Source organism: Callospermophilus lateralis, chromosome 15, assembly GCF_048772815.1.
Source record: "Callospermophilus lateralis isolate mCalLat2 chromosome 15, mCalLat2.hap1, whole genome shotgun sequence".
NCBI lineage: Eukaryota > Metazoa > Chordata > Mammalia > Rodentia > Sciuridae > Callospermophilus > Callospermophilus lateralis.
This window is the reverse complement of record NC_135319.1, coordinates 87,114,342-87,141,787: the sequence shown is the minus strand read 5'-3', so window position 1 is coordinate 87,141,787 and position 27,446 is coordinate 87,114,342. Positions and strand designations below refer to the sequence as shown.

Sequence of the window (27,446 nt, the reverse complement as noted above, 5' to 3'; positions counted from 1 at the left end):
AGGAGGTGAGCAGAGCCCTGGTTCAGGTCAGCGCCGACGCCGTGCCGAGCCGACTCGTGGGGGCCTGGACAACAGAGCCCAGGGGCCCAGTAGCCCAGGGGGTGCCTGCCGAGATCAGGCCTTCAGTCTGGGTAGCTCCTGCCACCAGCCTTGGGACCCATTGCAATGATTAACTGGGGACTCCAGGAGCAGCTGGATCCAGTTGCTGACACAGAGGAAGACGAGTACCCAGTATTCTGGGAAGGGACAGCAGCACATGGAGCATGTGGCGAACCCATAATTGCTAATAATTAACCCTAAGTACTGTTGAAGAAGAAAGTGCCATTAGTTCCCCAGCAGCCCGCCACACCTCCATCAGCAGAGGTCGGGCAAGGGGCCGGGCGCCACAGGCACCAGATGCTCTCGGGAGCCATCGGGAGGCCAAGTCAGCTTGGCCCGCAGGAGAGCTCCTTTCTTAAGACAGGTGCCATGAGGCCAGTGGTTGGGCTGAGCCTGGTCCTTGACCTGACCTGGCTGCCCATGTCAGACCCGAGCCTCGAGGCACCTGGTCCCAGGTCCATGGAGGACCGAGCCTGGAGCTCTGAGCAAAGCCACATGGCCATGAAGAGGGGTGAAGGCAGCTCATCCTGCTGCCCTGAAGCACGTACAGAAACCCCAGCGCCAAGAGCGGGATCTGACATCAGAGCTGTGACTGTGTCCTGCCACCCACCACATCAGTGTCCCGTCTCTTCCCTGCCCTCCAGATTTAGGGACGTTAAACAAGCATGCGTGCAGAAAACCAGAGAGAAGGTGAGCAGGCTCACTTCAGGGCCCAAACCCCTTCTCTACTTTCCCACAGGACTCGGGGTTGCCTGAAGACACACCATCAAAACCCAGTGCTCCCTAGGCTGGTTCTGGAGTTCAAAAACCACTGACTCCTAGAAACCAAAATCAGAGCCTTCTTTTTTAACCAAATCTGGGCTGGTTTTATAGGCCAAGAATTTCTCTGTATTTCTTATTCATTCAGGAAAATAAAAAAGCCATCTGTTGGATAAAATTTTTTGGAGGAGCAGTAAAGACGAGTATTTAATTTATTTCCACACCCTAGAGACTGCGTTCATTTTCTTTTGTTTCTGACCCAAAGGGCCACAGTGGCCCTGGACAGGCCTGTGTGCTCTACAGCAAGGGGAAGCTGGCGCCAGGACAGGGGGACCAGTGGGAGCAGTAGTCAGATCCGATTTTATGCTTTATTCTCCTGCCGTTTCCGATTATTCAGCACAGCTCCCTTCAAAATGACCACTTGACCTTTCCCAGAAGAGCCATTAACCTTCCATAGTCTGTCGCGTAAACAGCTTAATTTTCTGAAGGCGGCATGACAGAAGAAATTACAAAGCCAATTCCCACTCTCGGTCCAAACAGATGCCAAATGTAAATCACTCCATTCCAGGAGGAGGACACCCTGCCCTGCCCGGCCTCCGCCGCCCATGCCTCCTCCACAGCACTCGCCTCATCAGCGGCCACCCCAGCCCGTGGCAGCACCTTGACAACAGCCCGTCCTGGGTCTTGGGCCCAGAGCGGCTGTGACCTCACCTAAAAGCCATTGGTTTCCTTCCCTGGCTTAACCCCCCCACGCCCAAGTCAGGGCCCACCAGCTGGAGCCCACCCACCTCTTGCCAAACCCTCCCGCTGCCCAGGCTGTTGCGTATTACAAACCCAAGAGCAGAGAGTCTGTTTTTTTCCCAACAACATACCGATTCTGACTACTCCTCATAATCTGGAATAATTAATTTAATAATTACGAGACAATTTTAAAGAAGAAAATTTAACATAAATGAGCCTTGAAGAACTTCTTGATTATGCGGGGGTCTAGCACAGGGCTGCTGACCAAACACCCAGGGTGTGAAGGCAGGAAACAGAAAAATGACGTGTTGTGTGCGTACGAATATGTCACAATGAACCTCATTATTACAGATGACTGCAACGCACCACTTAAAAAATCCCACCCAGGCTGAGGCTGGGGCTGGGGCTCAGCAGTAGAGTGCTCACCTAGCATGTGTGAGGCCCTGGGTTTGATCCTCAGCACCACATACAAATAAAGAAATAAAATAAAGGTGTTGTGTCCAACTACAACTAAGGGGGAAAAAAACACTCCAGGGCTCAGCCCAGCCCGGGTCAGTGAGCTAAGCAGGCCAGGGCTGGGCTGACCTCCCAGCAGTGACGGAAACTGCGAGGGTGAGAAGGGAACGTCGACGTGGCTGGGTCACGGTAACCACAGCTGATCAAACATGACTTGGATGTTTCTGCGGAGGTGTTTTCTGGATTTACATGGTAGAGTCTGAGTAAAGCAGGGCACCCTCCATGACATGGGGGGGCCGAATCCAATCAGTCGAAGGCTTTCACCAAGCGGACGGCCCTCCCCTGAGAAGAAGGCATCAGCCAGCAGACTGAAATCTAAAATCTCCTAAAATCTCCCAACTTTTAAACACAGGCCCCCAAACACTTTGAGATCTTGTAAGGATCAAACATCTGCTCTACAACACGGCCTAGAGGTGCGAGGCAGAGGCCCTGGGGTTGACCAGGCCAGGGGCACTCCTGGCCCTACCAGAAGTCACCAGGTCAGGGCTCACTTCACCTCTGTGTGCCTCTGTGCCCCACCTGCCCGATGGCGCACTGCCCACAGCTCCAGGGCTGCTGTCAGAACTGAACGACATGGAGTAAGTCCAGCGCTTGGCGACGGCCACGGTCTCTTCTTTGTCCTCTCAAGCAGCTGGCCCTGTTCAGCAGGCAGATGCCATGAGACCAGTCACAGAAGGACCACACTGGACACGGCTCCTCAGACAAGGTGGCGGATCTGCCTGAGCAGCTGGGGGAGGGCCCCAATGTGTCCTTGTAACCGCGGCAGGCCGCGATCCTAGAACTCTAGGTGTTTCTCTTACGACAGGATGAACCTGCATGCCTTCTGTAAAGCAGCTGGGCAACGTGCATCAGGACCCCAGAGAGGCCCACCGGGACCCTCGGGGACACCACCCGGATGCACGGAGAAACAGGGAAACAGCCACACAACGGGGACCCTGTCACAGAGACAGCCCCTCTTCGTGTGCAAAGCCACCCACAAGACATGGCCTGGCGAACATAAAACGAGGTGACAAAACAAGGTCCAGCTGGACACCACATGGTGAAGAGGCCCTCCGTGAGGACCCTGGGAGAGGAACACCAGTGCTGATTCCTGGGGCAGTGGAGGTAGAGACGTCTTGTCTTCCCTTTCGCTCTCTATTTTCTAATTCTTCTCTAATGTCTGTGTGCGATCCTGGCGGTCAGCAAAGGTATGAGGAACGTGACCAGGGCTGTTTCTGTAAGGAAAGGGATGGCGCTGTGGTGTGGCTCTCAAGTGTCCCCTGGTGGGCCAGGCAGTGGGCACTGGTCCCCAGCTGATGAGCTGTTGGGGATGGTGGGATCTTTAGGAGCTGGGGCCTAGGTCACTGGGGTGTGTGCCTGGGGACATTGGGACCCCCACCCTGTCCTCCTTCTCTGTGAGGTGAACAGGTTTCCTCCGCCACATGCTTCCACCAAGATCTCAGCCTCACACAGGCCGAAAGCAATGTGACCCGGTGGCCATGGACTGCAACCTCTGAAACTGTGGATCAAAATAACCCTTTTTCTTTTTAAATCGATTTATCTCAGATATATGTCACGGCCACAGAAAGATGACTAACACAAAGGGTCAGGCACATGCAGGAGGCTCAGACTAAGGGCTGCTCATAAAATTACTGCTTTACAGAGATGATGCTCTGGGACCACAGACACTGAGTGCCCAGACCAGATTATCCCCCAGGCCCTCAGGCCAATTGGTCACTACTTAGGTGTCCCTTGGGACCGTTCTTCAACACTTTGGCTATGTCCTGTCCACTGCACAGCCTTCTTCTTTACTCCAAAGTTGGAATGGTCAACATTTGGCCTCTGAGATCTCTGCAGGGCCTCCATCCACCCTGAGCCTGGCCCCTCCTAGCTGGGAGTCCACACAGATGCTTGGTCAACCAGCTCCAGAGGACAGGGTACTCTGGTTTCCTAAAAAAATCACTGAAGAAGAGGCAGGAAGAAATGAGGAGGAAAGGCGGGGGGTGGGGGGCGGAGCAGGCCTCCTGCGCTCCCTCCACACACCCCCCCCATCTGCTTCCTTCTTGATTCTCTCAGAGAACCACAAAGCACGTCCAGGGGAGCCAGAAGCGACTGTCTCGGGGGCTGACTCACCCTTTCCCCAGGGATATGAGCACGGGATTCTCCAGCTCCATGAGTGTCTGGAAGGCCTTGTTCATGTTCTGGTAAGAAAAGCTCTCCCCGGCGTCTGCCATCACCACACAGTTTGGGTTGGACTGGTCAATCTGGTCAAACTCTGAGCGGACTCCTGGAGAAAGAGAAAGAGATCACCACCCAACCCAAGAACAACGCGTCTGTCACATCTGCCCCTTTCTCAGAGGCTCTCCGTCCTGTTTTCTCTTTTTTATTAAATTGATGATTTCTAACGGGCACGGCTCCTGCTCCCGTCTGGCCCTCACAGCTACCACGGGGGGTGGACGAGGAAGGGGCGCTATCCTCCCCAAGTTAGGGAGCTTATTAGGAGAAAGACGCAGCTCTCCTGGGACCCCTCAACCCACACTGGCACTAGCCCCAGGGGCTCCCCCACCTCAGCTCAGCAGGAGGAAGCCCAGAGCTTGGTAACCAAGAGGGGAACCTTCGGAGGTGGACCCTGGCAGGAGGACAGGCTGGGCTGCTTGCAGTCTGAGCACTGGCACTGCTGGCCTCACCCTGGAAGAGCCCTGGACACTGCAGGTGAACACACGGGCATAGGTCCTGCCAGCCCCCCGACCCCAGGAAGGGCTTTCCTTCTTTACTCCCCCGTTTTCAGTTGAAATAGGGAAAACTGGAAGGGTACACAGAGTCTAGGCTTCGTGGCTTCAGACCCCTTAAGAAACCTGCTCACGTCACCTTGGTATTCACCTTGACCTTCTGGTGAAAAGAACAGAGGTAGCCACAGCGAGACCCCTTCCTGTCCAGCAGCACCAACAACAGGAGTGCTGACGAGGACGGGGGAACAGCACAGCCCTGGAAAGGGGCAGCAGCGTCTTCTAAGACTGGACGTGGGCCTGCCCTGTCCCAGAGACTCGGCTCCCAGCCTTGACCCAAAAGAATCATCAGGAATGCTCACTGCTCCCAAGAGCCTAAAACGGGAAACGCCCAGTACCCACCAATATGGGGATGGACAGACTCACCGTGGCCACCCACTCAGTGGACTACGACCCTGCACTAAAACAGAGAACAGCCCATACATGGTGTAAATAAAATGTGAAGTCTCAAAAATGTCTTGGTGAAGAAAATTCTGTGAAATTTTTGAAAAATTTGTGAGAGTTTTGGCAAAAATGTTTTGCATAAGGAGCCTCTTGCAAAAGTCTATTGTGGGGGTTGTGGGGTTGTGGTCAGTGGCAGAGCGCTTGCCTAGCAGGCGTGAGGCACTGGGTTCAATCCAGCACCACAGAAAAACAGATAAATAAATGTACTGTGTCCATCTACAACTAAATATTAAAAAAAAAAAAAAAAAAAAAGACCATTGTGAAAGCCAGGGCTGGCTCAGCAGGCCTGGCCTGCCACACCCTGCACGTCCCAGAGTGGCCTGTCTTCAGGACACTCCCTCCCCAGGCTCCAAGGAGCGAAGTGCTGGGCCCCTGTGAAGCTGCCTGATAAGAGGGGTCCTCATGCCTGAGGCCTGGGCCACACTGTATCAGTTTGCCCTCGGGGCTGGTGGCCCTGCACGCTTCCATGACTGACCGCAGAGAGCCATCCTGGGCACCGGGGCCCCAGGGCTCTTCCTGCTTGCCAACACTTCACATATGTTGCTGTCACTCGTCATATCAGAGTGCCACTCCAGGGACAAGGGGAATCTCACACCTGGTCTCCCACAGCCTCTGCCCCAGGCACCTCCCTGCCTGCGGGGTTGTCTGCGTTCTTTCACTAAATAACCCCAAGCACCATGTCACTGCTGCTGTGAGTCCTCCTAGGGAAACTCCCAGGCTGGGCTGGTCTTGTGGGACCCCCGACATAACTGCACACAGTTTGGCTCTATTTATACGAAATTCTAGGATAAGCACCCTTATTTATAATGGTAAATAACAAAATAATGGGCAGGGACTAGGGACTGACTGGGAAAGGCATGGGGACTTTCTGGTGACGGTAATGTTATAGACCTGTGTGTGTGTGTGTGTGTGTGTGTGTGTACTGAGCACTGAGCACAGGGATGCGCTACCACTGAGCTACATCCCCTAGCCTCTTTATTGTTTTATTTTGAGACAGGGTCTCTAAGCTGCCCAGGGTGGCCTGGAACCTGCAATCCTCCTGCCTCAGCCTCTCAAGTAGCTGGGATTGCAAGCATGCGTCCCCATGCCCTGCAGGTTGGAGACACTGGGACACAAAGGTACATGCACTTGTTGAAAGAGCACAAGTCTACCTGAGGTTTGAGTATTTCCTTGTATGTGAATTTTGCATCAACAGAAAAGCCACAAATAAATACTGAATGCTAGTTAATAATAGGTTAAAGCACTTTGGGGAAGTTTACCAATGTCTGCCATTTACTAGGAAATGACTTCAAAATATAACACAGACAGGTGAACAGAGGGATGGACAGACACACAGGGAAGAGTCACTGACAAAATCTAGCAGATGGGTATAAAAATAGTTGCAGTAAAATTCTTTGAGCTTTACTAAATATTTGAAAGTTTCCATAATAAAACATTAGGGGGGGAAATCCATCATCAATAATACTTGAATTAAAAAAAAAAAATCCCAGTTTGAAGACGCAGCTACGCGCACGGGAAACAGAGGCAGGACGCCCCCTCCAGCCTGCCCCGGCTCCGCTCCCTGCTCCTTCCAATGCTCAGCCTCGCTCAGTGCCGCCATCGAGGCAAACGCTGTATTTCCCTCTGCTCCTGCCACCTCCACACCCACCCCCATGTCCACAAGCCCTTTTCTGGGGTCCAGGGAGACAGAATTTCTTCAGTCTCCTTTCTTTGAGGACCAAGTTCTAAAGACCCTGGCAGGGATCCTAGTTTCCAGAGAAAGGACTCCGAGGGACAGGATTTCTAAAGGCTGGGCAGACGGCCCTTCCTTGAGCTATGAATTCAACCCTTGGGCCTTCCGGGGGGCCCCCTGCACCTCTGAGAGCCCCCACTCCTGCCTTGGGAAGGAGAAAAGAAGCTTGTCTCTGCCCAGGGGTTTGTAGAAATCAAAACCAAGTCCAAAGGAAGCAAGGAAGAGCACTCCATGGAGGACAGAGGTGTCTTGAATTCCAGGGCCCTGCTACTATCTCTGGCTTTTTAAGTATTCAGAAGGCACCAGATCATATTGCTCCTTGGCTTTGTCCCCAAAAGTTCCTGCAATGAGGGTCCAAGGGGCTCTGTCTTGCATTCAGACTGAAATCAGGATGCAAACCCGGTTCCTCCAGCCATCCACAAGTGGCACCAAAGAGCAGACTGGCCGTGGCAGACACGGTCCAGGGCCGTGGGTGCCGTACTCCGGAAGGCTGCACCCAGCTCTCTGTTGTCCCTGGTCAACTCCCCGGCCCTTTGGACCAGTTAGATCCAGGGATGCCAGTTCCTTCCAGAACTATCTGGAGTGACCTCTAGTGACCCTCTGCCAACGGGGGATGGGTGGGCCCCGGTCCTAACTTACCCCCATGAGGTCTCCGCCCCACTGGCCCATGAGTGTCATGGCAGGAACCAGTAGTCAGCTCTGGCCCTTCCCTTGGCAGGGCCCAGGTGAGCCTGGGGACCCTCTTCCCAGCCCTCAACCTGCCCAGAGGACACCTTCCCGACCCCCAGAAGGTCCCAGGGTCCAGCAGGCCTACCTTCGTGGACGAGCAGGTGAGGGCGCAGGCCTCGCTCCTTCAGGACCTGACAGGTCGCGGGTGCCGGGGCAGTCACCTCCTCCTGGGAGATGTCAAATCCCAGGCGCCGAAGCAGTGCCACCAGCTCTCCCCGGGACTTCTGGGACTCGTTGGTGCAGAACCTCAGCTTCAGCCGGGACCGCTTCAGTCTGCGGTGAGGGAGATGGCGGGTGGTGTCAGAGGCGCAGTGTGGCACTTCTCCAAGGGTGACTGACGAGGCCCCCAAACAGACCAGGTCACTGTGGGACCAGGGGTGGTCCTGACTGACCCCAGGTGTGCTCAGGCTGAGGTTTCTGACCTGGAGCAGACCCTCACGGGGCACCTCAGACATGGCCCGCTGTCTCCTGTCCACCCTCTCTGGACTTGACACACCCAGACTCCCCAGGGCTCCCCCTTCTCTTCCTGTACCTCTCCCTGTACCTGGGACGCACTCACCCCTTGACCTTGGACACATCTCCGCACCTTGACCTGGGTCTCACGCCTCTGCACCTGTGCTGATTCCATCCCCGATCCCACTCAGCACTTCCCCTCGGCCTGGCCGGAGGCCACCTGGGAATGGCAGAGCTATTTCTCTGTGCCTTTCCACACAGCATTTCCACCCGGCCTCTGAGTTCTGTACATCCAGCCTTATTGTCTTGGGGTCCACATTTCCCCAAAAGGGCAAAGGCAGAGGGACCGGGTGGAGGTTTGTCTCCTCACGGCTGTCAGTGAGGAGGGGTGACCCGACACAATCACCAGAGCAATGGATGGCTCCAGGTGGACAGACAGGAGCGTGGCCCGAGCAAACCCAGCACCAAGGAAGTGCGCCCCGAGTCTCCACCAATGGCAGAGCACCCCCATCCTTCCCGATGGCCACCACAGCAACCCTGCTGCGTTCCGGCTGCACTTGGCCAAGTCCTCCAGAGGCAAAGCCACAGGCAGATTACTAGAGGCTCCTAATGAAATGCCATCCAACCTCCTACACACAAGCACTTACCAAGTGCTTCCTGAGGGCCTACTAAGTGCTGCACGCTGGGCTGCAGCTGTACACAAGGCAAGGTCCCTTCTCCAGGGTGGGTGGGAGGCTGGCAGTAATCGGGGTAGGGCGGGGTGGGGGGCCACAGGGGATGGGCAATTCCCTTCTGGGGCAGGAAGGCCAGAGGAGGCCTCCCTGGGGTTGACACCCGTGGGAAGGCAAGACGCCAGCCACGAGGTGGAGAGGCCGCCCTGCACAGGAAAGAGTGGACACTGGGAGACGACCCATGGGAGACCCATCTGCCCAAGGAGACGGTGTGGAGAGGCTGGTCTCCCTCAGCAAGGGACCAGCGCGCAGGAAGAGGCTGCACACACAAAGGCAGCGCTAGCCTGAGAGGGTGTAGCCTGCCCTGCTCTGGCTCCCTGGCCCAGATCACACTGCCCTGGACAAGCCTGGGCCCCGCCCTCCAGCCCCAGGGAGAAGTCATATCAGCATCTGCTCAGAGTCACAGTGTAGCCTCATGTGAAGGACCCAGGGCTGCAATTCTAAAGTTCAGAAAGGCACTTTTTAAGAAACCCTAGCAAAGTGGGCGTGGCGGTGCACACCTGCAATTCCCTGCAATTTGGGAGGCTGAAGCATGAGGATCACAAGTTTGAGGCGCACCTCAGCAACTTAGACTCTATCTCAATTAAAAAATTAAAAGGGCTGGGATGAAACTTAGTGGTAGGGTGCCCTGGGTTCAATCCTAGTACTACAAACAACAGCAACAAAAACCCTAGAAAAATTAGCTGGATCTGCTAATGGCCACTTAGCCCCCATCTCAGTCGGGTCCCTAAACACATCCATCTCCTGGTCTCTAAAACCTCCTGATTCCTCACAGAGCCTTCCCAGCTGTATATATTAATACAGTGTTCAGTGCATAATTTACAATTTGTTAATAAATGTACATCTAGAGAAGGAATGTGCTCAAGTTCTGATTTTGCAGATGTAGCTCCAGTCAAAGGAGTTCAGAGGTCACACATGGATTGGACCCAGTTCTTGGAAATGTGGCTTGAGATCAGCTGGCCGTGGATAAGCGAGACCCCAACAAGAGCCACTCAACCCAGGGGGAGGCTGGCAAGTGAGGAAGCTGGGTCCCAGGCAGGTCTAGGGCTTTCTGTTCCTCTCTTGACCGAGACTCTGGGGATACAGGCGATTCTCTCTTTAATCCCATAGGGATCCTAGGACGCATGGATGGGGACCAGGAAATGGGTGCTCCCAGAGCCCTCCCACGGGGGGAGAAAGCTCGTGTTCCCTGGGAGTCTTGGAGGAGAGTCCTGGAAGACCAGGCCAAGGATGGCCTGCAGGCCGAGTGGAGGAGGAGAGCCAGCCGCGGGCAGGCAAGTGTGCCCCAGTGCTCAGGGGGGCACAGAAGGAAGGGATGCTGGGGAGAGAGGCCAGAGTGGAGGACCACTGAGCAGACAGGGGGAAGGGGGCTCCAAAGACAGCCCTGTTGGCAGTGACAGCAAGTGGCAAGAGTGGCAGGCCTTGGCCCAGTGTCCCCTGTTCTCCCACCCCACCACCTCTAGCATCGTGCCCTTTTCTCTATCACATCGACGTCTCCAGTCGTCCAATTTATCTGCTTGTTCTTTGTCCTTCTCCATGACCTACAGGCTCCACAGGCTCGGGACAAGGCCCGCTCTGCTCTCTGCAGCTCGCCCAGGGCCAGCCCATAGCAGGCCCTCCAGGAGCTTTTGCTGAACCACTCCCCCACCTCCGGGCTTCTCCTGTAAGGAGAGGCCCGACAGAGGCAGGCCGGCTGCAGGGCACCTCCAGACCCTCTCAGCCGGCGGCCAGGGCAAGCTGGGCAGAAATCTGCACAGTGGAGACGCCAACCCCGCGGTCTTCCTCGCTCAGGTGACTCGTTCCTTTCTTACTATTTGCCTTTCCTAATCAGGGGTTTATGAATGATCAATTACACTCAGTGGTTAATTGCCCTTCATAAAGCTAGCTTTTTATTTTTAAATTAGGCAGTTAATATATTGAAACTAATAGCATCACCTTGTACACTGTGGATAGATCTCCATTGATTGGCGCCTGGAATGTGTGATTCACACCCAAGTTAATGGAGCAGTTGAGGGAAGAAGTGCAGGGGGTCCCAGGGGACCAATTACTCCTAATGAATGATGATGTGACCTTCTCAGAACAGTGAGCAATCGGTGTGACAGTGAGATGGCAGCACCTCACATCTGTCACTCCACACACAACTTCAGATGTGGTTGGGAGGGAGCTCAACTCACTCTGGGACCGTCACGCCCAGGACTCCTTGGAAACAGCAACGTAAGTTCGTCTGAAATTCACACTTTCTAAATCAAAGCACAAGTTTTATTGGAGTTGTATCTGTCCTAAAGAATCCAGTGGGAGACACATAAGCACTGCCTTCCCTCAGAGTCCTGTCCATTTGTGCCACCATGTCCCCTTCTGATGTGTCACTATGGGTTCTGTCTGGCCACCTGGGACCAGTACTAGGTGGACTCTTCATTATTTTAAACTACTAAAATTAATAAAAGCAGTCACCATGATTGTGAAGACGGTGACATGAACACAACCCTGCAGGGGCTCGGGGGCAGAGGTGGTTTGCTGTCCCTCACACTCATGCCCGGGCCCAGGCACCTGGCTCGCAGGCACCCACACTAAGCAGCAATGCAGCGAGGAAAGGGGCCTGGGACAACCACCCCTCCCTCCAGAGAAGAAAACACAGAGGCGCTGGGGCTGAGCTGACCCAGGTCACCCAGCCTGTGGAGACAAAGCCGTGAGCCCCCAGGGTCTGTGGTGGCAGGCATGCGCCCTTGCCCAGGAGGGCAAGACCACCAGGACCCTCAGGTGGAAGCCCAGTGCCCTGGGAGGGACCCTGCAGGCCCAGCTCTGCCGCAGGTGTCCTAAAGCCGGGAGACAGTGCCTCAGCTGCCCCCTATGTGTGCCCGAGGGACAGGCAGGGTGACTTGGGGTCCAGCACCAAAGTGAGGCCCTGAGTGGCTTATGCTATGGACTAAATGTGTCCCCCAAAATTCACGTGCTGAAGCCCTGACCCTCGATGTGGCTGTCGGGAGCCAGTGCCTAGGAGGACAAGGGTGTGGTTCAGGTGAAACCGAATCAGGAGTGGCGTCCTGATGTGACAGGACTGCTGTCCTCATGAGAAGAGGCCCCTGAGAGCCCTGCGCACTTCCTCTTGCTCTTTCCTGGGGACACAGGAGGCCCTGGCCAGACAGCAGCCATGCTGACTCCCTGGGCTGGGACCTGCAGCCTCCAGAACTGTGGAAAAACAAGCGTGTGTTACTGAAGCCACCCTTGCGGACAGTGGGATCCAGCGGGCTGCCCGAGCAGACCGACAGACAAGGAGCCCCGCAGGGAAGGCCAGGCCTGGCCCAGCTCCCAGAGAGTGGCAAGGCAGTCTCCGCAAAGAGGAACTACGGCTGCAGCAGGCCAGCTCCAGACGGGCTACTGTCCCCAACCCCAGTGCCAAGAACCTGGGAGAAAAGGGGCCTCCTGCAGGGTCCTGGCTGCCCAGATGGCCCTTCCAAGGCCCTGGCTGGTGCCCTGGCGCACTAACCCCAGGAGCTCCTGGGGGTGGGGACCGCCCCACTTTCTGGTCCAAACTGGATCTTTGAACTGACCTTTACCTCATCCTAGCAGGCCAGGACGCGCCTCTGAGTGACAACGTCGCCTGGTGCAATTACCGAGCTTCAGATGAGGCAGTCCTTTACAAATCACCTCGGACTTTACACATCTGCTGGCTGTCGGCATCTGCCAGGAGCGCTCACCCGAAAATAATGAAAACCCTCTCATTATTGTTCCGTGGCAGGTAAAGTGTTAGGACAATTATTGGACATCCTGAGTGACCTTGGGACGGCTCAACAGCCTGCCCTCTCCAGCTTGCCGAGGACAGGGAAGCCAGGGGCTCTACCTGGAGGGCAAAGGGGAGGCTGGGTGGGGGTGAGGAGGCTGCCAGGGACAGAGCCACCCAGGCCCCTTCCCCGGGCCCCCTCCTCCCCACCCTGCCCTGGATTGTCACTTCCGTCCAACCCGAGGCCCAGAGTCAAATCCTGCTTTCCCTCAAGGCCTGGAGTGAGATCTTCCCCAGGAACTCTGACCCCGCCTTGCCCCGACACAGTCCACCCACCTCCAGCTCGGCTGAAGGTGTCCCCACGACTTCCACCCGCTCTGGGCTCCGGAGGGTCAGGGCTGTGTCCTATTCAGCACCCACCATGCCTGGTGCCACAGAACAGGTGTCACAGGAACCACTGAGTGAGGGAGCACTGGGGAGTCCTGGGACATGGCTGCCCATGACCTCAGTGACCAAGGCCTTGCTTTACCAACATGGGCAACTGGGTGGGATAGGACTATGGAGGGCAGCACACAGGCCTGGGTGACCTAGGCTAACCGAGCTCAAGAGGGCCTCCGGGCTGCAAGGAGCTGCTGAGAAGGGCCACAAGGACCTGCATACGGGGAGCAGTGCCACCAAGGGGCTGGGATGTGCTGCCTGGTCCACAATACAAAGCTGGAGTTTGGGACAGGGAAGCTCAAGGGTTCATGGGGTCTGATACTGGCAGGGAGAAACACGTTTCTCCTGCCCAAGGTGGCCTGGAGGCCCTCTAGAATTCTGCCCAGATGCATCTGGCATGGTACTTAGTGACCAGCATGCTGGATGCGGTACTGGGAGAAGCATCTAGATGATACAAACTCCAGATCTGATGGCCCACCTAGAACCCAAGCAGTTCACACAAGGAAGCTTCCACTTCCCGAGCACCTTCCACCTTCCTGCCACACCTCAGACCTCACCTGCTCTGTGAGGGAGGCTCCTGCGGGTCACTGAAATGGGAGCAGGGCACAGAGATACGCACCTGCCTCAGTGTCCTGGGAGACGTTACCAGCACCTCAGGGGAAACACTGTGAAACTAAGGTAGGTGGCAGCCCCCGAGGAGCTTCCTCAGCAGGGCCACTCCCTGTGGTTCTGAGACCCTCGCTCAATGCCCTTCAGACAGCAGCAGAGATAGAAAACACACCTGGAGAAGTGAACTCTGAGAACGCAGGATTTTAAAACAGAAAGTCAATCGGGAGCCTATAAACAGACTCAGTGGAAAAAGACAGCTATTGGCATGACCCAGGGACAGCCACAGTGGTGTGGGCAGGGGCCTGGTCCTCCCTCCATGGGCCTCCACTTGTGTCAGGGGCAGCCACAGAAAGGTGCACCCATGGCCAGACTCTTGGGATCCTTGTGTGCCAGCACTGAAATGGGGCAAAAGCACTGCCCAGCCTCCCAGGGCTGCATGAAGCAGACACAGCCAAGGCTGGCCCAGAAAGGACACCGTGAGTCTCTTGCTGGCTGGCAGCACCATCAACACCTGAACACCATCACCACACTGATGGTGGCCAGGGCCAGGCACTCAGCTGGGCCTGCAACACCTTCCTCCTCCTCCTCCTCCTTCCACTGGCCGCCAGAAGGGCAGCCCCCTGCTAGGCCGCCAGCCAGCTACTCCATGCCAGGGCCCTCCCTGTACTCCATGAGACACTGCTGGGCAGCAGTGCACACCCTGGTGTCATCAAAGTCCAAAGTCTGAACCGAGAAAGGAGCAGCAAGGACACAGAAGCAGGGTCTCTCCGTGTGCACCAGCCAGCCAGTGACCTCAGCAGGACACTGATGAGGTCAAGCAGGCAGAGTCAGGCCCCCAGCCAGCTCCCTTACGAAACACCCGAAACACCCGCCTGGCTGGGCCTGCTTCCCTGCCTGCAGAACACCCTCCAGCAGGCTCTCGATGGCGCCCCAGCCACGGAGCTCGGACCCCAGGGTCAGGCCAAAGTCAGAACATGGATTCACAGTGATTAGAAAACACCATTTAGAATCAAGTGCACCGGAATCTGCAAGCCAGGGGAGGCCGAGCTTCTCACCTGAGCAGCTCGCTTCAGGGAGCAAGGGACTGAGGCCCAGAGGGGCACAGGGAACCTCGGAGCAGGCAGGGACACTCAAGGGGACTCCCCAGACTTGCAAGCCCTGCAAACCCAGCCACAGCCAGTTGTCCCTGAGTGCCAGGGCCAGGCACTGCAAAGGCAGGGAGTGTCCACACCTCCTCCCTTCATGGCCTGCCACTTGTCACCTAACCCTCTCCAACCTCAGGCTCCTCATGGATACAACAAGGCAGTTATAGTGGCTTCAGATAGGGTTCTCGTGAGAACTGTATTGTAAAAAGACACACATCTACACCAGCAAACATAAGTAACAACAAAATTGTACAAATTGATGTTTATGCACATTACATTGTTCTGTATCTTTTCATTTAGTATATACAACTTTTATGTCATATGAACTCATACGGATTCCAAATGGAGCTACCCTGTTTCTTCTCACAGCTGCGGAGGATGCCACAATCCCGCTGAGCACACTGCCCCCCCCCCCCCAACTGTGCTGTGAGCGTGCTCCCTGGACCTCCGAACTGTCATTCTTTAAAACACTTTCATGCTTTTCATTGATTGACCTCATAATAAACATAGATTTGAACTCAAAAAATATACTCTATTCAAACACTGTTTCTTGTTTTTTTCATTTAATTTTGGAGTTCTCCAAATTTCACTTGGTGGATAAATGCTCTGAGGCTAATAGAGGTCAGAGTCCCTGGCTTGGGGAGACTTCACGGGGTCTCCAGCCTCTGGGGACCCATGAACCTTGCACGTTCCTTGAGCAGGGAGGGGAGGGTGGGGCAGAGCCGGGTGATGGCAGCTGCTCAGGGGGCTACATATGATTGGAGGATGGGGGACAGAGTCTCAAAATCTTCTGTGCTTTCAGGGAACACAATGGAGAAGGGCTAGAGGGAGCCGCTATGTCACCCTAGGGCAGTGATAGTGCTGGGGCCAGGGAGGGAGGACTTGGACTTTTCTCTATATTCATGGGCTCCTGGGAGCATTTGCAAGACTTATATTGTGAAACCTCAATGTTGACATTACGAAACAGAACACAGGGAGCCCAGGACAAGGAGCACACCTGCTGGCCCAGGCCACCACCCCCATCTCGGAAGACAACGCAGCCACCCGCTAACAGTAAAGGGCACCGAAAGTGACAGCACAGTCTTGGTAAACACCCCTTGTCCAAGGTCCTGGCTGCTCCAGGAAAGCTCCTGCTGGCTGAGGCAAGTCCGGGTCACACCTCCAGGGCCCTGGATGGTGCTGTCCCCCAGGTGGGCTGAGATGCGGGCCTGCAGGGGAAGCTCCAGCCAGCGGCCACAGTCCCTGTTACTACTATTACTGCCAAGGACCTGTGTTCCCAAGGCTAGATAGTGCCAGGGCAGCAGAGCATTGACCAGGTGGTCCTAGAAGTTAAGAGAGGCTCGATTCAGACCAAGGTCCCTGGCCCTGGTCCGTCCCTGCTCTACAACCTGCTGGGAGCACCTGCATTTTAACAGGGTCCCCAAGGCTTCTGGTCACACTGGGGATTGAGAGGCACCACCTACAAGGCTGGGCACCAGGGCTGTGGGACGGTGGGGGTAGGAATTGCTTTATGAGGCTGTCCTGGCTGAGGTTGACCCTGCTTCCTTCCGATGGCTTGGGCCCCCTGGCAGATGTGCTTTAGTGGCCTGGGACAGGATGCTGTAAATGTCCACTGCCTTTCACATGCAGATGTCTCGGGGGCCATCATCCAGGGCCAGTAGTGTGTGCCTTTGTGCTGCAGTCCCCCGCTGTGCTGGGCCCTGCCTCTGAAAGGCTCCCCTCGGGGAGCCCACTCCGCCCAAGAATGGGCTCTAATAAAGGCCTGCGGGGAACCCAGGCCAGGTACAGATGTCCAGACCCGCCCACCAGTCCTAGAGCAGCTCCAGAAAGGAGCAGGCAGCCTGGGGACCCAGAGCTGCCGGGGAGGACTAGGGAGGCTTGGGCCTCCTGTTCCTCCCTCTGGACAGCTCTTAGATCCTGGGCATCTCCTATCCCAGCTCATACCTCGCGGGATCTGCGAGATTGGGCTGTGGCTGGCTCAAGGTCTCTCCAGCTGACACGCCATCCTCTCTGGGCACATGCCCTTCACTGCTGATCTCCCTGCTCCGCCACGTTGCCTTGACCAGGGCCTAGGTGTCCAGCCACCTTGTTCACCACCAAAATGCCCAGCACCCAGAGGGTGTTCTTGGGAGAGTGAAAGTGGTCACTCGGCGTAAAGTGTCTGAGTAGCCAAACCAATGAATGAATGGGGGAATCCAGCCCCTTTTTGAATCTGTGAGCCTCAGCCCTCACCTTGGAAAGGGGAGCGTCCATCTTATTTCGAAAGCTGAGTTTGCACTCTCTGTGTGCTTTCTGTCCCCCAATAAGTGGGAATCTTTCAGAAACTCTGAGGGTACCTGTCACTACAGAAAATGCAGGAGAAGAAGTGGGGACAGCAAGTTACTGCCTCCTAGACTCACAGCATAAGGACATGCTGGGGGTCTGCTATGGAGGTGGAGGCATGTGCTCCCCAGACCTGTCCCTCCCCCACCACGCTTGTCCCGGCGTGGCAGTTGGTCTTGCCCCAGGAACTTCCTGTGAGCCCCTAAGGGACTTCAAAGGGAGCCGTGCATTTCAAGGAGGACACAGAGGAAGGGCACAAAGAAACCCATAGGACAGCTGGATCCTGGCAGCTGTGCCCCTTGGTGAGCGGGGCCTGACCCTAAAGGAGCCCCTGGAAAGCTCCAAGGGCAGACCCAGTTGACTGGAGGGCCTCCTGGCCCCGGGCCCTGGTGCACTTTAAGCATCAGGCATCAGGCAAGCATAGAGGGCCTGAGCAGGAAGGGACGGGACATGGCCTGGGTGGGAACCCTAACCCTGACAAGCCAATCGAGGAGCTGAAGAGCACCACAGTGTGGGGTCAGGGTCTTTAGGACAAGCTGCTCAGGGCCAGCAGTGACAACCTCACCAAGAAGTCTGTGTGACTGAGAACCAGTGAGAACCCCAAAGGTCACCTGAGAAGGCTCCACTGGGCCAAGGTGGGGTGTGGAGACACGGGAAGCTGCAGGGAAACCAGGCAGGCAGTTCTCGGGGGGCCCTGGACAGCACATGATAAAACGTCTCAGATGGAACAAATGATGTCGCCTCACCAGAAACAGTCTCATAAACTTTCAGCCAGGGACTTTTCAGCTGTATCAGCCATACCGCTGGCTTTGGTGTATTTTATAGGACTATTATTACATCACAGCTGTTATACAAACTGCACCTCTTTGGAGAACCCTCAGGCAGCATCTCCCAAAGCTGAGCCTGGCTGTGGCCCAGCCTTTCCACTCCCACCTCTGCATGCCGTATGGATGTATCCGTGTGCTCACCAAAAGACACATTCCAGAATATTCCCCGCAGCAAGACTCATAATAACCCCAAATGGGAAACACAGTAATGAGAACGAACAATCTACAACCACATGCCATAAATATGGGGCAAATCTCTAAACAACACCAGTGAAAGAAACAAGACACATGAGTTAATCTAAGTACTGCTCACGCCAGGCAAACCAGTCCACAGAACTAGGAATCAGCAGAGGGGTCTCCCAGGGGCAGGGACACAGGGGCCTCTGAAGTGCACAAGTTCTTTTCAATCGTATAGTCACCTTAATAAAAACTTGTTTTAAATAGCCCTGATTTTAAAAGAATTAAAAGTATATATAACAGGAGTTTTCATCAATCACATAGAAAACGATATTTAAATGTTGCACTATTGTGGGGTCTACCACAATGGCCTGAGCACTGGGGACCGGAACTTGACTCAGGGTACCTGTGCCTCCAGGGCACCTGCCCATGCACTCTCCTACCACCCTGCTGTGTTGCCAGGTGCTCAAGACAGATGAGGAAGGCACCCTCTATTTCATGTTCTCCCTGACCCCACAATAGCCAGGTGTCAGCAGGTCCATTGGTCCTACTTTAATCATGTCCTTCCCCATGTGACTGCGTCCTCTCTCAGCTGAGCCTCATCAGCTCTCCTGGGCCACCTGAACTGTCTCTGAACTGGTCACCCTGGTTGCTCCCTAGCCCCTGGCCACCTGCCTCCTGCTACTCCGTTCTCCACACTGCAGTCAGGGAGAGTTATTTATAGTTTAAATTTAATGCTTTGAATGGGAAATACATTTGCTTCATTTTTTTAAAAAAAACCCTTTAATCCAGTAAGTCCCAAGTTTTCAATTCTGGGATATTTCAATAAAATTGATGCAGAGGCATTGAAATAGGCAGAAATCATAATCTAAAGTTTATATATACTTTATATATTTCACATGTGTATTTTTAAACACTCTAATAATTCACTTACTACCCCCAAAACACAGTATTTATTTCAAAAGTTACAAGTGGCTTATTTGTTGCTCAATTTAAGTTTTCAGGTCTGATATCCAGGACAATGGCACTTAACAGGTTACAAATATGCTATACAAAGTCTACAATGAACTTTCTCCCATCCTCCCTCCCAGCGACCAATCCTCCTGGCTTGTCCCCCCAGCTCTTCATCACACTTGGAGTGGCATGTGTCCTTCTAAGGCAGAAGAAATAAGAAAAAGACAGAAAGGAAACATAAACAAGTACAAGGAGATGTTATTTTAATCTGAGGCTCCATACAACTTTCCAGGCCCGTCACTCCTCAAGCCACTCTCCCCCAGGCCTGTCACTCCTAAAGTTCTAGGAAATCTGTAGATCTTGGAATTATTGTAAATTCTATTATCTACCAATAAACAGATTAAACAAAGGGAGATAATGGTATTTTAAGAAACCAACAATTTAAGGGAAGTTTCCAGAGTTGTCCATTGATCAGATAATGAGACCACACGCAGTCTAAGGATCCCCAAAATGACCAGACCACACAAGTCATCATAAGTCATCTCATGATCACCAGATTGAAGTCATACCTTCCTGTACCCACCCCTCACCAAGCTTCCTTTAAAACAGGAGCTGGGTCCCCCCAAGTGCATCTCCCACTCAAGGTGGCTTACATTCTCCCCTGAATTTGCATTCCTTGCTTTCCTAAATAAATCTCTGTGCCTGCGACACATGCCGAAATTCTTTTCCTTCATGTCAAGGACTGCACTTGTCCTGAGTCGAGATCCCCCATTCTCTGTGAACTCTTTGGGACTCTTTCCAGTGACACTTGCAGAGTCTTTTTGCAAACATGGCAGTAGGAACACATTATTGCATTTCTGCCTTTTACACCCAAAGGTGAGTGACTGTGCAGCCTGCTATCATTACCAAAGGTGGCTACAGGGAGGGGAGCCCACTCCTTACGCTGCTAGTGTTCCACGTGCAGACGGGAGGGAGGCGAGGCTCCGCGGCTGACACATTTGAAGAGAATTCACTCTTGCTATTTCAAAAGGCACTGCTACAAATGACCTTGCCCTTGTCACTTCTCGTGTGAGGCAGGGCAAACCCCAGGAGTGGACTGATGTGCCAAACGGACCTTCCACTAGCACAGGATGGCAGAGTCTGTTTCCACAAACTCTCATCAAGAGAACTCATTCTCAAACTTCTTGATTTTTGACAATTTTGTCAAGTTGATTTAAAAAAATGGCATCTTGGTGTCATTTTAATTTGCATTTCTCTTCTCTGAGTAGGCTAAGCATCCTTCATAGGTTTGCAGAGCAACCTGTGCTTCCTCTCTTGGGAGCTGTTATGTCCTCTGGCTATGTTTCTATTGAGCTGCTGATTTTTTGTTGTAGATTTGAGGCACAGAAATAAAGGCTCCTTACACTCCCTGTTTTCATTGCACATATATGCTTTCACCTTTTACATTTAAATTTCTTTCAAACATAAATCGGATCATGTTAGTCTGCATAAAACCGACCCTCAGGATGCAGCAAGACCCGCTCCGCAGCCTCAAGCCCCTGCCACTCCTTGTGCCCGGCATGCTCTCTGCCTCAGGCCTCGCGGCTGCTGCTGCTTCTGCCTACATGGCACGTCTTCGGTCCCCATCTTGTCCCTCAGGTTCAGCTCAAAACCTCTCCTCAGAGACATCCTGGCCTCCTGTCTAGCACAGCCACCTTCCCCTGTCATACTCTCCCAGGTCCCCCTCCTCACATCACTTACACCAATCTGTGGTGACGGAGTCTACTGCAGACACTGATGACCCTGAGCCCCGGCTGCCTCAGTCCCAGCACTGAGGCTCTGGCCTCCTGCTCCCCCACATGAGGCCTCCTCACTCTAAAACACAGCCCTTGCCCTCTGCTCCATTTCTACAGTCCCCAGCCTCAGGATGCTCTCGCCTGTGACAGAGCTAGTCTGAAGCTTTGGGTTCAGGAGAATAAAGCGGAAGCCAGGAAAGCACCTACCCCTGGACTTCCAACCACACAGAGCCTACCCTGTGGCTGGGTGTCTCCTAGATCTGAGCTGCCCTTCACATGCACTCCCTTTCCCCCATTCCCAGGACTCCAAACACCGTCTACTTCACTGCGCAGCATAGTTTGGGCCCCTGTTATCTCCGCAGCTCCCACACAGACAGATGGATAGGGTGAGGTCTCTGAGAACAACCAAGAGGTTCACTTTACTGCCATCCACAGGGTGGTAAACTGAGTCCCAGTGGGATCAAGCCACCAAGTCAGGGTGTTCTAGCTAAGTGACTCTGGAAGGCTAAGTTCTGGGCAAAGTGCCCTTCCCAACCGCCCATTAACATCACAGCAGTGCTGTCCAGGGGCACCATGGGAAACTATAAAGCCCAGGCTGGGTAGTGCCAACCATGGTACTGGCAGTGCCCTCTAAGGGCAAGGCTGGATGGGCCAAATGCCCCCCTCCTCCTCTCCTGTAAACCATTTGGTCCGACACAATTGCATGGTAAGACGAATATGTGAACTTTTCTAGTAAAACGTCAGGAGAAACAGGTGGAATTCATTTCACACGCTTATGCTAACATAGTCATATTACTGTCATTCCAACACGTAATCACCATAAAACAATACTAATGAGCTACTTTACATTTCTCTAAACCTTGGAAACCCAGAAAGTACTGTATTTTACACTCATATCACATCTCAGTGCAGACTAGCCTCAGTCCAACCCGCTGGGCAGCCACTTGCAGGGTTGGACAGCGCAGCTCTAACTTGCCAGGCACAGCGCGGGGCGGGGCCAGGGCGGGGCGGGGCCAGGAGGCAGCCCCGCCCCCTGCTGGGGGTCGCCAGCGCCCACAGAGCGCAGGGCCGGTACCCGCCTGCCGGACAGCGGCCCACTCACCTCGCCACCGCCTCCACCGAGCCGGCGATCGGGACGCCGCCGCCCTCGCCGCTGTCGTACAGCACCCCCGAGATGTCGAGCAGCACCCCGCGCACACCAGCCAGCCGATCACCCCACGCGGCCATTGCGCCCCGAGTGCGCCCGGACACCACCCCCCCCCCCGTCCCAACCGGCCGCAGAGTCCGGCCCCGCCCTCCGCGCAAGGGCGCCTGGGACATGTAGTCCGGGGCGGGCACGAGCCCGAGCGGGCGGGGCTGGTGGCGCGGGCGCGCCTCCCGCGCTCCCGGGAGCGGGTCTTTCCCTGACTCTGAGCAGATCCAGCGGGAGCAAGTCCCTCGGAAAGTTAACCTCCCTAAAACTCCGGGCACGGCAGACTGAGTCGTTGTGAAGGTACCTGTGAAAAGAACGAAAGTGAAAGAAAACTGGCTGTACCCGCCGCTCGCTGGGGTTCTCATCCTTCCGGGGCAGAGTGACAGCCCTACAGTCAGCCAGTGGCGCACCTGTTGATTGACAGTCCTGTGCCTGGGAACCTGTGCTCTGGAAATGAGTCCAAAAGCCATGATTGCGGTGTAAGGACAAGCTGGAAGAAAATTAAATGTTTAAGAATAGGGATTGTTCAAAAATGGATAAGATGGGTACTGAAAGAAATATGATGTTATCAGAAATGGAGACAGGTATCGACCATGGAAAATACTCATGTGCTAATATATAGGGAAAAGTAAAAGACAATATTGTAGGTCGACAACAGTCCTGCAAAAATGAGCATTACAGGAATAGGACACGGAAGAAAATGGCAGTATCCCGATGTGTTAGGTCCATGAGTTTTGGGACGAATTAAAAATTACATTTACTATTACTTTATTTTTCAACAAATAAACATTGATATAAAAGGGAAGGTTTCACCCCGCCAGCCTCAGCAACTTAGCAAGGCTATGTCACAAAATAAAAAAGTAAAAAAAAAGGCTGGTGATGTAGCTCAGTGGCAAAGTGTCCCTCCTTTAAATCCCCAGTACCAAAAATAAATAAAAGGGATGGCTTCCTTGGAAGCCCTTTTGAAGTAATCGATTAAAATAAAGAGAGAAAATCTGACTTCTGGTATGATTTAGCTTTGAGGTTTAAAGGGATAGGGAGTACTATATTATTCTATCACTTCATTTCAGGCTCTTGTTTCACAGGAAAAATGAAGAATTCATCAAAATGGGGCTGGGGTTGTGGCTCATCGGTAGATCGCTTGCCTAGCACGACGTGGGAGGCCCTGGGTTCGACCCTCAGCATCACATAAAAATAAATATAATTGTGTCCATCTACAACTAGAAAATTATATATATATATATATATATATATATATATATATATATATACACACACACACACACATATATATTTATATATAAAGAATTCATCAAAATGTCAAAATTTTAACAGTCCAGTGAATTGTGCATATTCTGTTGATAATCTTCTTGGAGAAGCTACCTGAAGCTGTTTGCCAGAGAAATTTAAAACGTAGTTCCTATCCTTAGGAGATTTACAATCCCAGAGAGTAGTCATATACAGTATGTAAAGGTCCTTAGTTGCAGACAGTAGAAACTGCTCCAGCTAGAGGGTGTGAAAGAGCATGAAGATTTCCAGAGGGGTTGGAGAACCAAGCTCAAGTACTAATTGGCCAGAAGCCATGCATCTATGACAAATGCCTAATGGCACTGCCCCACTCCTTGGCTTCTAAGATGCCGGGAACTTAATGGTACAGCCCCCAGCACACTGTGGCAGAAAAGCCAAACACATCCCAACATTTCCCCTCAAAAGATTCTTTCCTCCTGTGGCCACCACCTCACTTTCACTGTGTCTGGTTTAATGGAATCTGGTCCAACCAGCCAGGGAATCTGGGAAATGCAGTTTTTAGTCTTGCAGACTGCAGGATAGGAGCTGAGTCAGTCTGAAGAATCTGCCATAAACATCAGGAAACATACGTATGTTGAGCTTCTGCTCTGGGCAGTGGACTCCAGGCGTGCAAAATGGTCAACATCTGATCTTTACCTTCAGAAGTCAAGATTGAGCAGAAGACAAGGTATATACCTCAAGACTGCTGATCCAGTGTGTGCTGTATGCCAATGAGTGATACAGATTCAGCCAAGAAGGTAGTCTCTGCAGGCTAGGGAGGGAAGCAATGGCTTTTGAGAACATGGGCAACCTGAAATGGACATTTAAGGGGTGCTTCTGGCAGTGGTGTGAGCCTATACGTATTTCTCTTTTCAACAAGTTCTGTGTGACCTTGGGTAACTCACTTTCCATCTCTAGGACAGTAGTAGACAGAATAGTGTCCCCTTGAGATATCTACATCCTAGTCCCCAGAACCTGTAAGTGTGTTCTCTTAACATGATAAAAAGGGACTTTGCAGATGTGATTATGCCTGAGATCTAGTGGGGAAATGATCCAAGTGGGCCCAACATAATCTCAGGAGTCCTTTTTATGGAAGGAGGGAGGCAAGGGAGAGTCAGAGGAGATGTGTCAACAGAAGCAGAGGTCGAGAGAGAGATTTGAAAATTCTAGCATTGATTAAGAAGGACCATGAGCCAGGAAAGACAGGTGACCTCCAGAAGCTGGGAAGGCAAAGAAATGTCTTCTCTCCACAACTTCTAGAAAGAAATGTGACCCTTCTTGCACCTTGACTTTAGGACTTCTGGCCTCCAGGACTGTAAGATAATAAATCTGTCATTTGGAGCCACTAAATTGGTGGTATTTGTTACAGCAATGATAGGGAATAAATATAAAACCCCATTTCCTGCACCTGAAAAATGATACATTGGTCCAAGGTGGCAAGTGTCTAAGTGTACAACCGTTGAGCTGAGACCTGATCCAGAAATCCAAGACATTTCTATAGATGTAATGGGCAATGGGTCTTCTCCAAGGTAGGGTCACATTTGGTTATACGTGACCAAAACCCAATTCTGGTTGCTCAGCCAAATACTGATTTTTCCTCATGTGTCACAAATCTAGGAGGAAGGAAACCCTGAGAGGGTTCCTCAGCTCCTGGGACCAACAGGCAGTAGGCTGCTTCCATCTCTCGGCACCATCACACTTACATAAGGCTTTGAGGCCTGAAGATGCCTGCTGTACCCCCTGGCATCACTTCTGCTTTTCAGGCAGGAAGGTCCAGAAGAAGGAAAATAAAACTGCACACAGAATCCTAATCTGGTGGATTCTTGTTTGCATCATTGGTGCCAGAGCTCATCAAATAGCACATTTACACTATAATGTGCAGGGTGCACACTTCACCAACAGAGCTTTGGGCCTGTTGCATTTCCAATGACAACTCTACAAATCACATCTGAATTTCAGCTCAAACAAGAATCCATCAGTTCTCTAGTCAAGGTATGTATAGCCCCCCCCCTTTTTTAAGAGAGAGAGAGAGAGAAGAGAGAGAGAGAGAGAGAGAGAGAGAGAATTTTAATATTTATTTTTTAGTTATTGGCGGACACAACATCTTTGTTTGTATGTGGTGCTGAGGATCGAACCCGGGCCACACACATGCCAAGTGAGCGCGCTACCACTTGAGCCACATCCCCAGCCCTGTATAGCCCTTTTATATTCATTTTTATTAGTCAACACTTTAGTTGTCAGTGACAGAAACCAAACTCCACATGGCTTAAATTTAAAAGGAATATATTGACTCATAAAATAGGATAGTCTAGCAATTGAAGGTTTCAGACATGGCTGGTTTCCAGCTCTGGGGTAACCGAGTCCCAGGTAAACCACCTGGGGAAGAACTTTCTCCTCAAGTTGGTCGGACAGTTCCAGAACGAACTTTAATTGGCTCCCTTAGGTCGGTGCCTCTATTCCCTGTGACTGTGTTCAGAGGAAAGGGGTATTGTTAGGATCCAGCCCGACTCATATGCCTCACCAGGGCTGGAGCAAGGGCACCTTTATACAGTCCCATCATGGTCACATGGAATGGCAGGGGGAAGCCCCCTACCATAATGTTACAGGGCACCGTAACGAGAGTGAGAAGGACGCAACCATGTTTGGGCAGAAGGAGTCGGTGCCTACTACCCACAGGGGCCTTTGTTCTTGTTATAAAATTCTGTCTGCCCTGGAAAGTGAGGCCAAGCCAGGAGAGGTCCCTGTGAGCCAAAGGGTCTCCTGTCTTACTGAGATGGGCTAGGCAGGAGGGAAATTTGGAAAACCATTGAAAAGTGCTTCTCAATCAGTCACCTGGAGATTGAGAACACAGGATCGAATTCGGGAGGTTGGGGATGGCCCTGGGAGTCCTACACATGGCCTCTAGCATGTCTTGAGTAACTCACACCATAATAGCCAGAGTCTAAGAGGAAATGTCTTAAGAGCCATTGTACCAGGGAACAAGATGGAGGCTGCAGGCTTCTCCTGACCTTACCTGAGAAGTCAGAGCGTCACATGAGCCATGTTTTACTGGCTACTGAGGGGCAGGCCAGATTCATCATGGACATGAAATACACAGGGTGTGCACACTGAGCAGTGTGGCTTACTCAGGGGGTCTTCTTTGGAGAACAGATACTACTACATATTTCTACAAGAGTATCAGAAATTCATGGTCCTTCTCCTGTGCTTTTCTTTTGCAAAGATCATGGCTGCCAGGCATGGATGACCCATTTATAAACACCAGGTGCTCCTCAGAGACATGACATTTCCCCCAAGTTGGATCCATTATGAACCTACAGCCATACTTAAACCTTTCTCAATCCTACCTTTATCATGAGCCTGTATTCCCTCTTAAGGTATGGGTTTCCAATCCATCTTAATCAAACTGTGAAGTTCTGGGTTTATATTACAGGGCCACGGTTTATTGTTTTCAACTCTTCAACCTACTCTGCTAAACACCAGGGTGTCTGTGGGTACAAAGACAAATGATCTGTGACCTCTTACTTTAAGATGGTCTGAGACCAGGAAGTCTGTGTCCTATCAGTGTGATAAAGCTGTGCCTGGCAGGGTTCTTTGACTCTGGCTGCTTTAATTCTTTTTTTTTTTTTAAATATTTATTTATTTTAGTTCTCGGCAGACACAACATCTTTATTTGTATGTGGTGCTGAGGATCGAACCCGGGCTGCACGCATGCCAGGCGAGCGCGGTACCGCTTGAGCCACATCCCCAGCCCCTGGCTGCTTTAATTCTAACAGAATTGGGGAGTTGGGCAGGGGAGGCCTCACAGAAGGAGTAACACTTGACAGAAGAAAGTTGAAAATGAAAAGAAGCTTCCCAGGTAGGTCTGGGCTGACGACAGCACTGCTGAGCTTGGTGGCACATGACATTGGTGTGGGAGCAAGTGCTCCCTAGGGCTCTTCTAGTTGTGAGGACTAGAGCTCTCTGGGGTGGCTCACAAACAGGTGGAGAGGAGTGTTAGGGATGCAGGGAGGCTCACAGGGACCCTGGGATGTGT

The 27,446-nt window shown here is 52.8% G+C and overlaps 1 protein-coding gene across 1 annotated transcript in view; it reads right to left on the bottom strand.

Moving 5' to 3' along the window:
• The window catches only part of Lhpp (phospholysine phosphohistidine inorganic pyrophosphate phosphatase), a 94,741-nt gene extending 72,554 nt beyond the window's left edge, over window positions 1-22,187 (bottom strand). The window contains exons 1-3 of the mRNA XM_077105415.1: window positions 22,037-22,187; window positions 7,871-8,058; window positions 4,228-4,381 (exon numbers count right to left, since the gene is read on the bottom strand). Coding sequence (XP_076961530.1) covers window positions 4,228-4,381; window positions 7,871-8,058; window positions 22,037-22,161 — 467 coding nt within the window. The 5' untranslated portion in view covers window positions 22,162-22,187. The remainder of the gene's footprint in view (window positions 1-4,227; window positions 4,382-7,870; window positions 8,059-22,036) is intronic.
• Window positions 22,188-27,446: the final 5,259 nt, after the last annotated feature.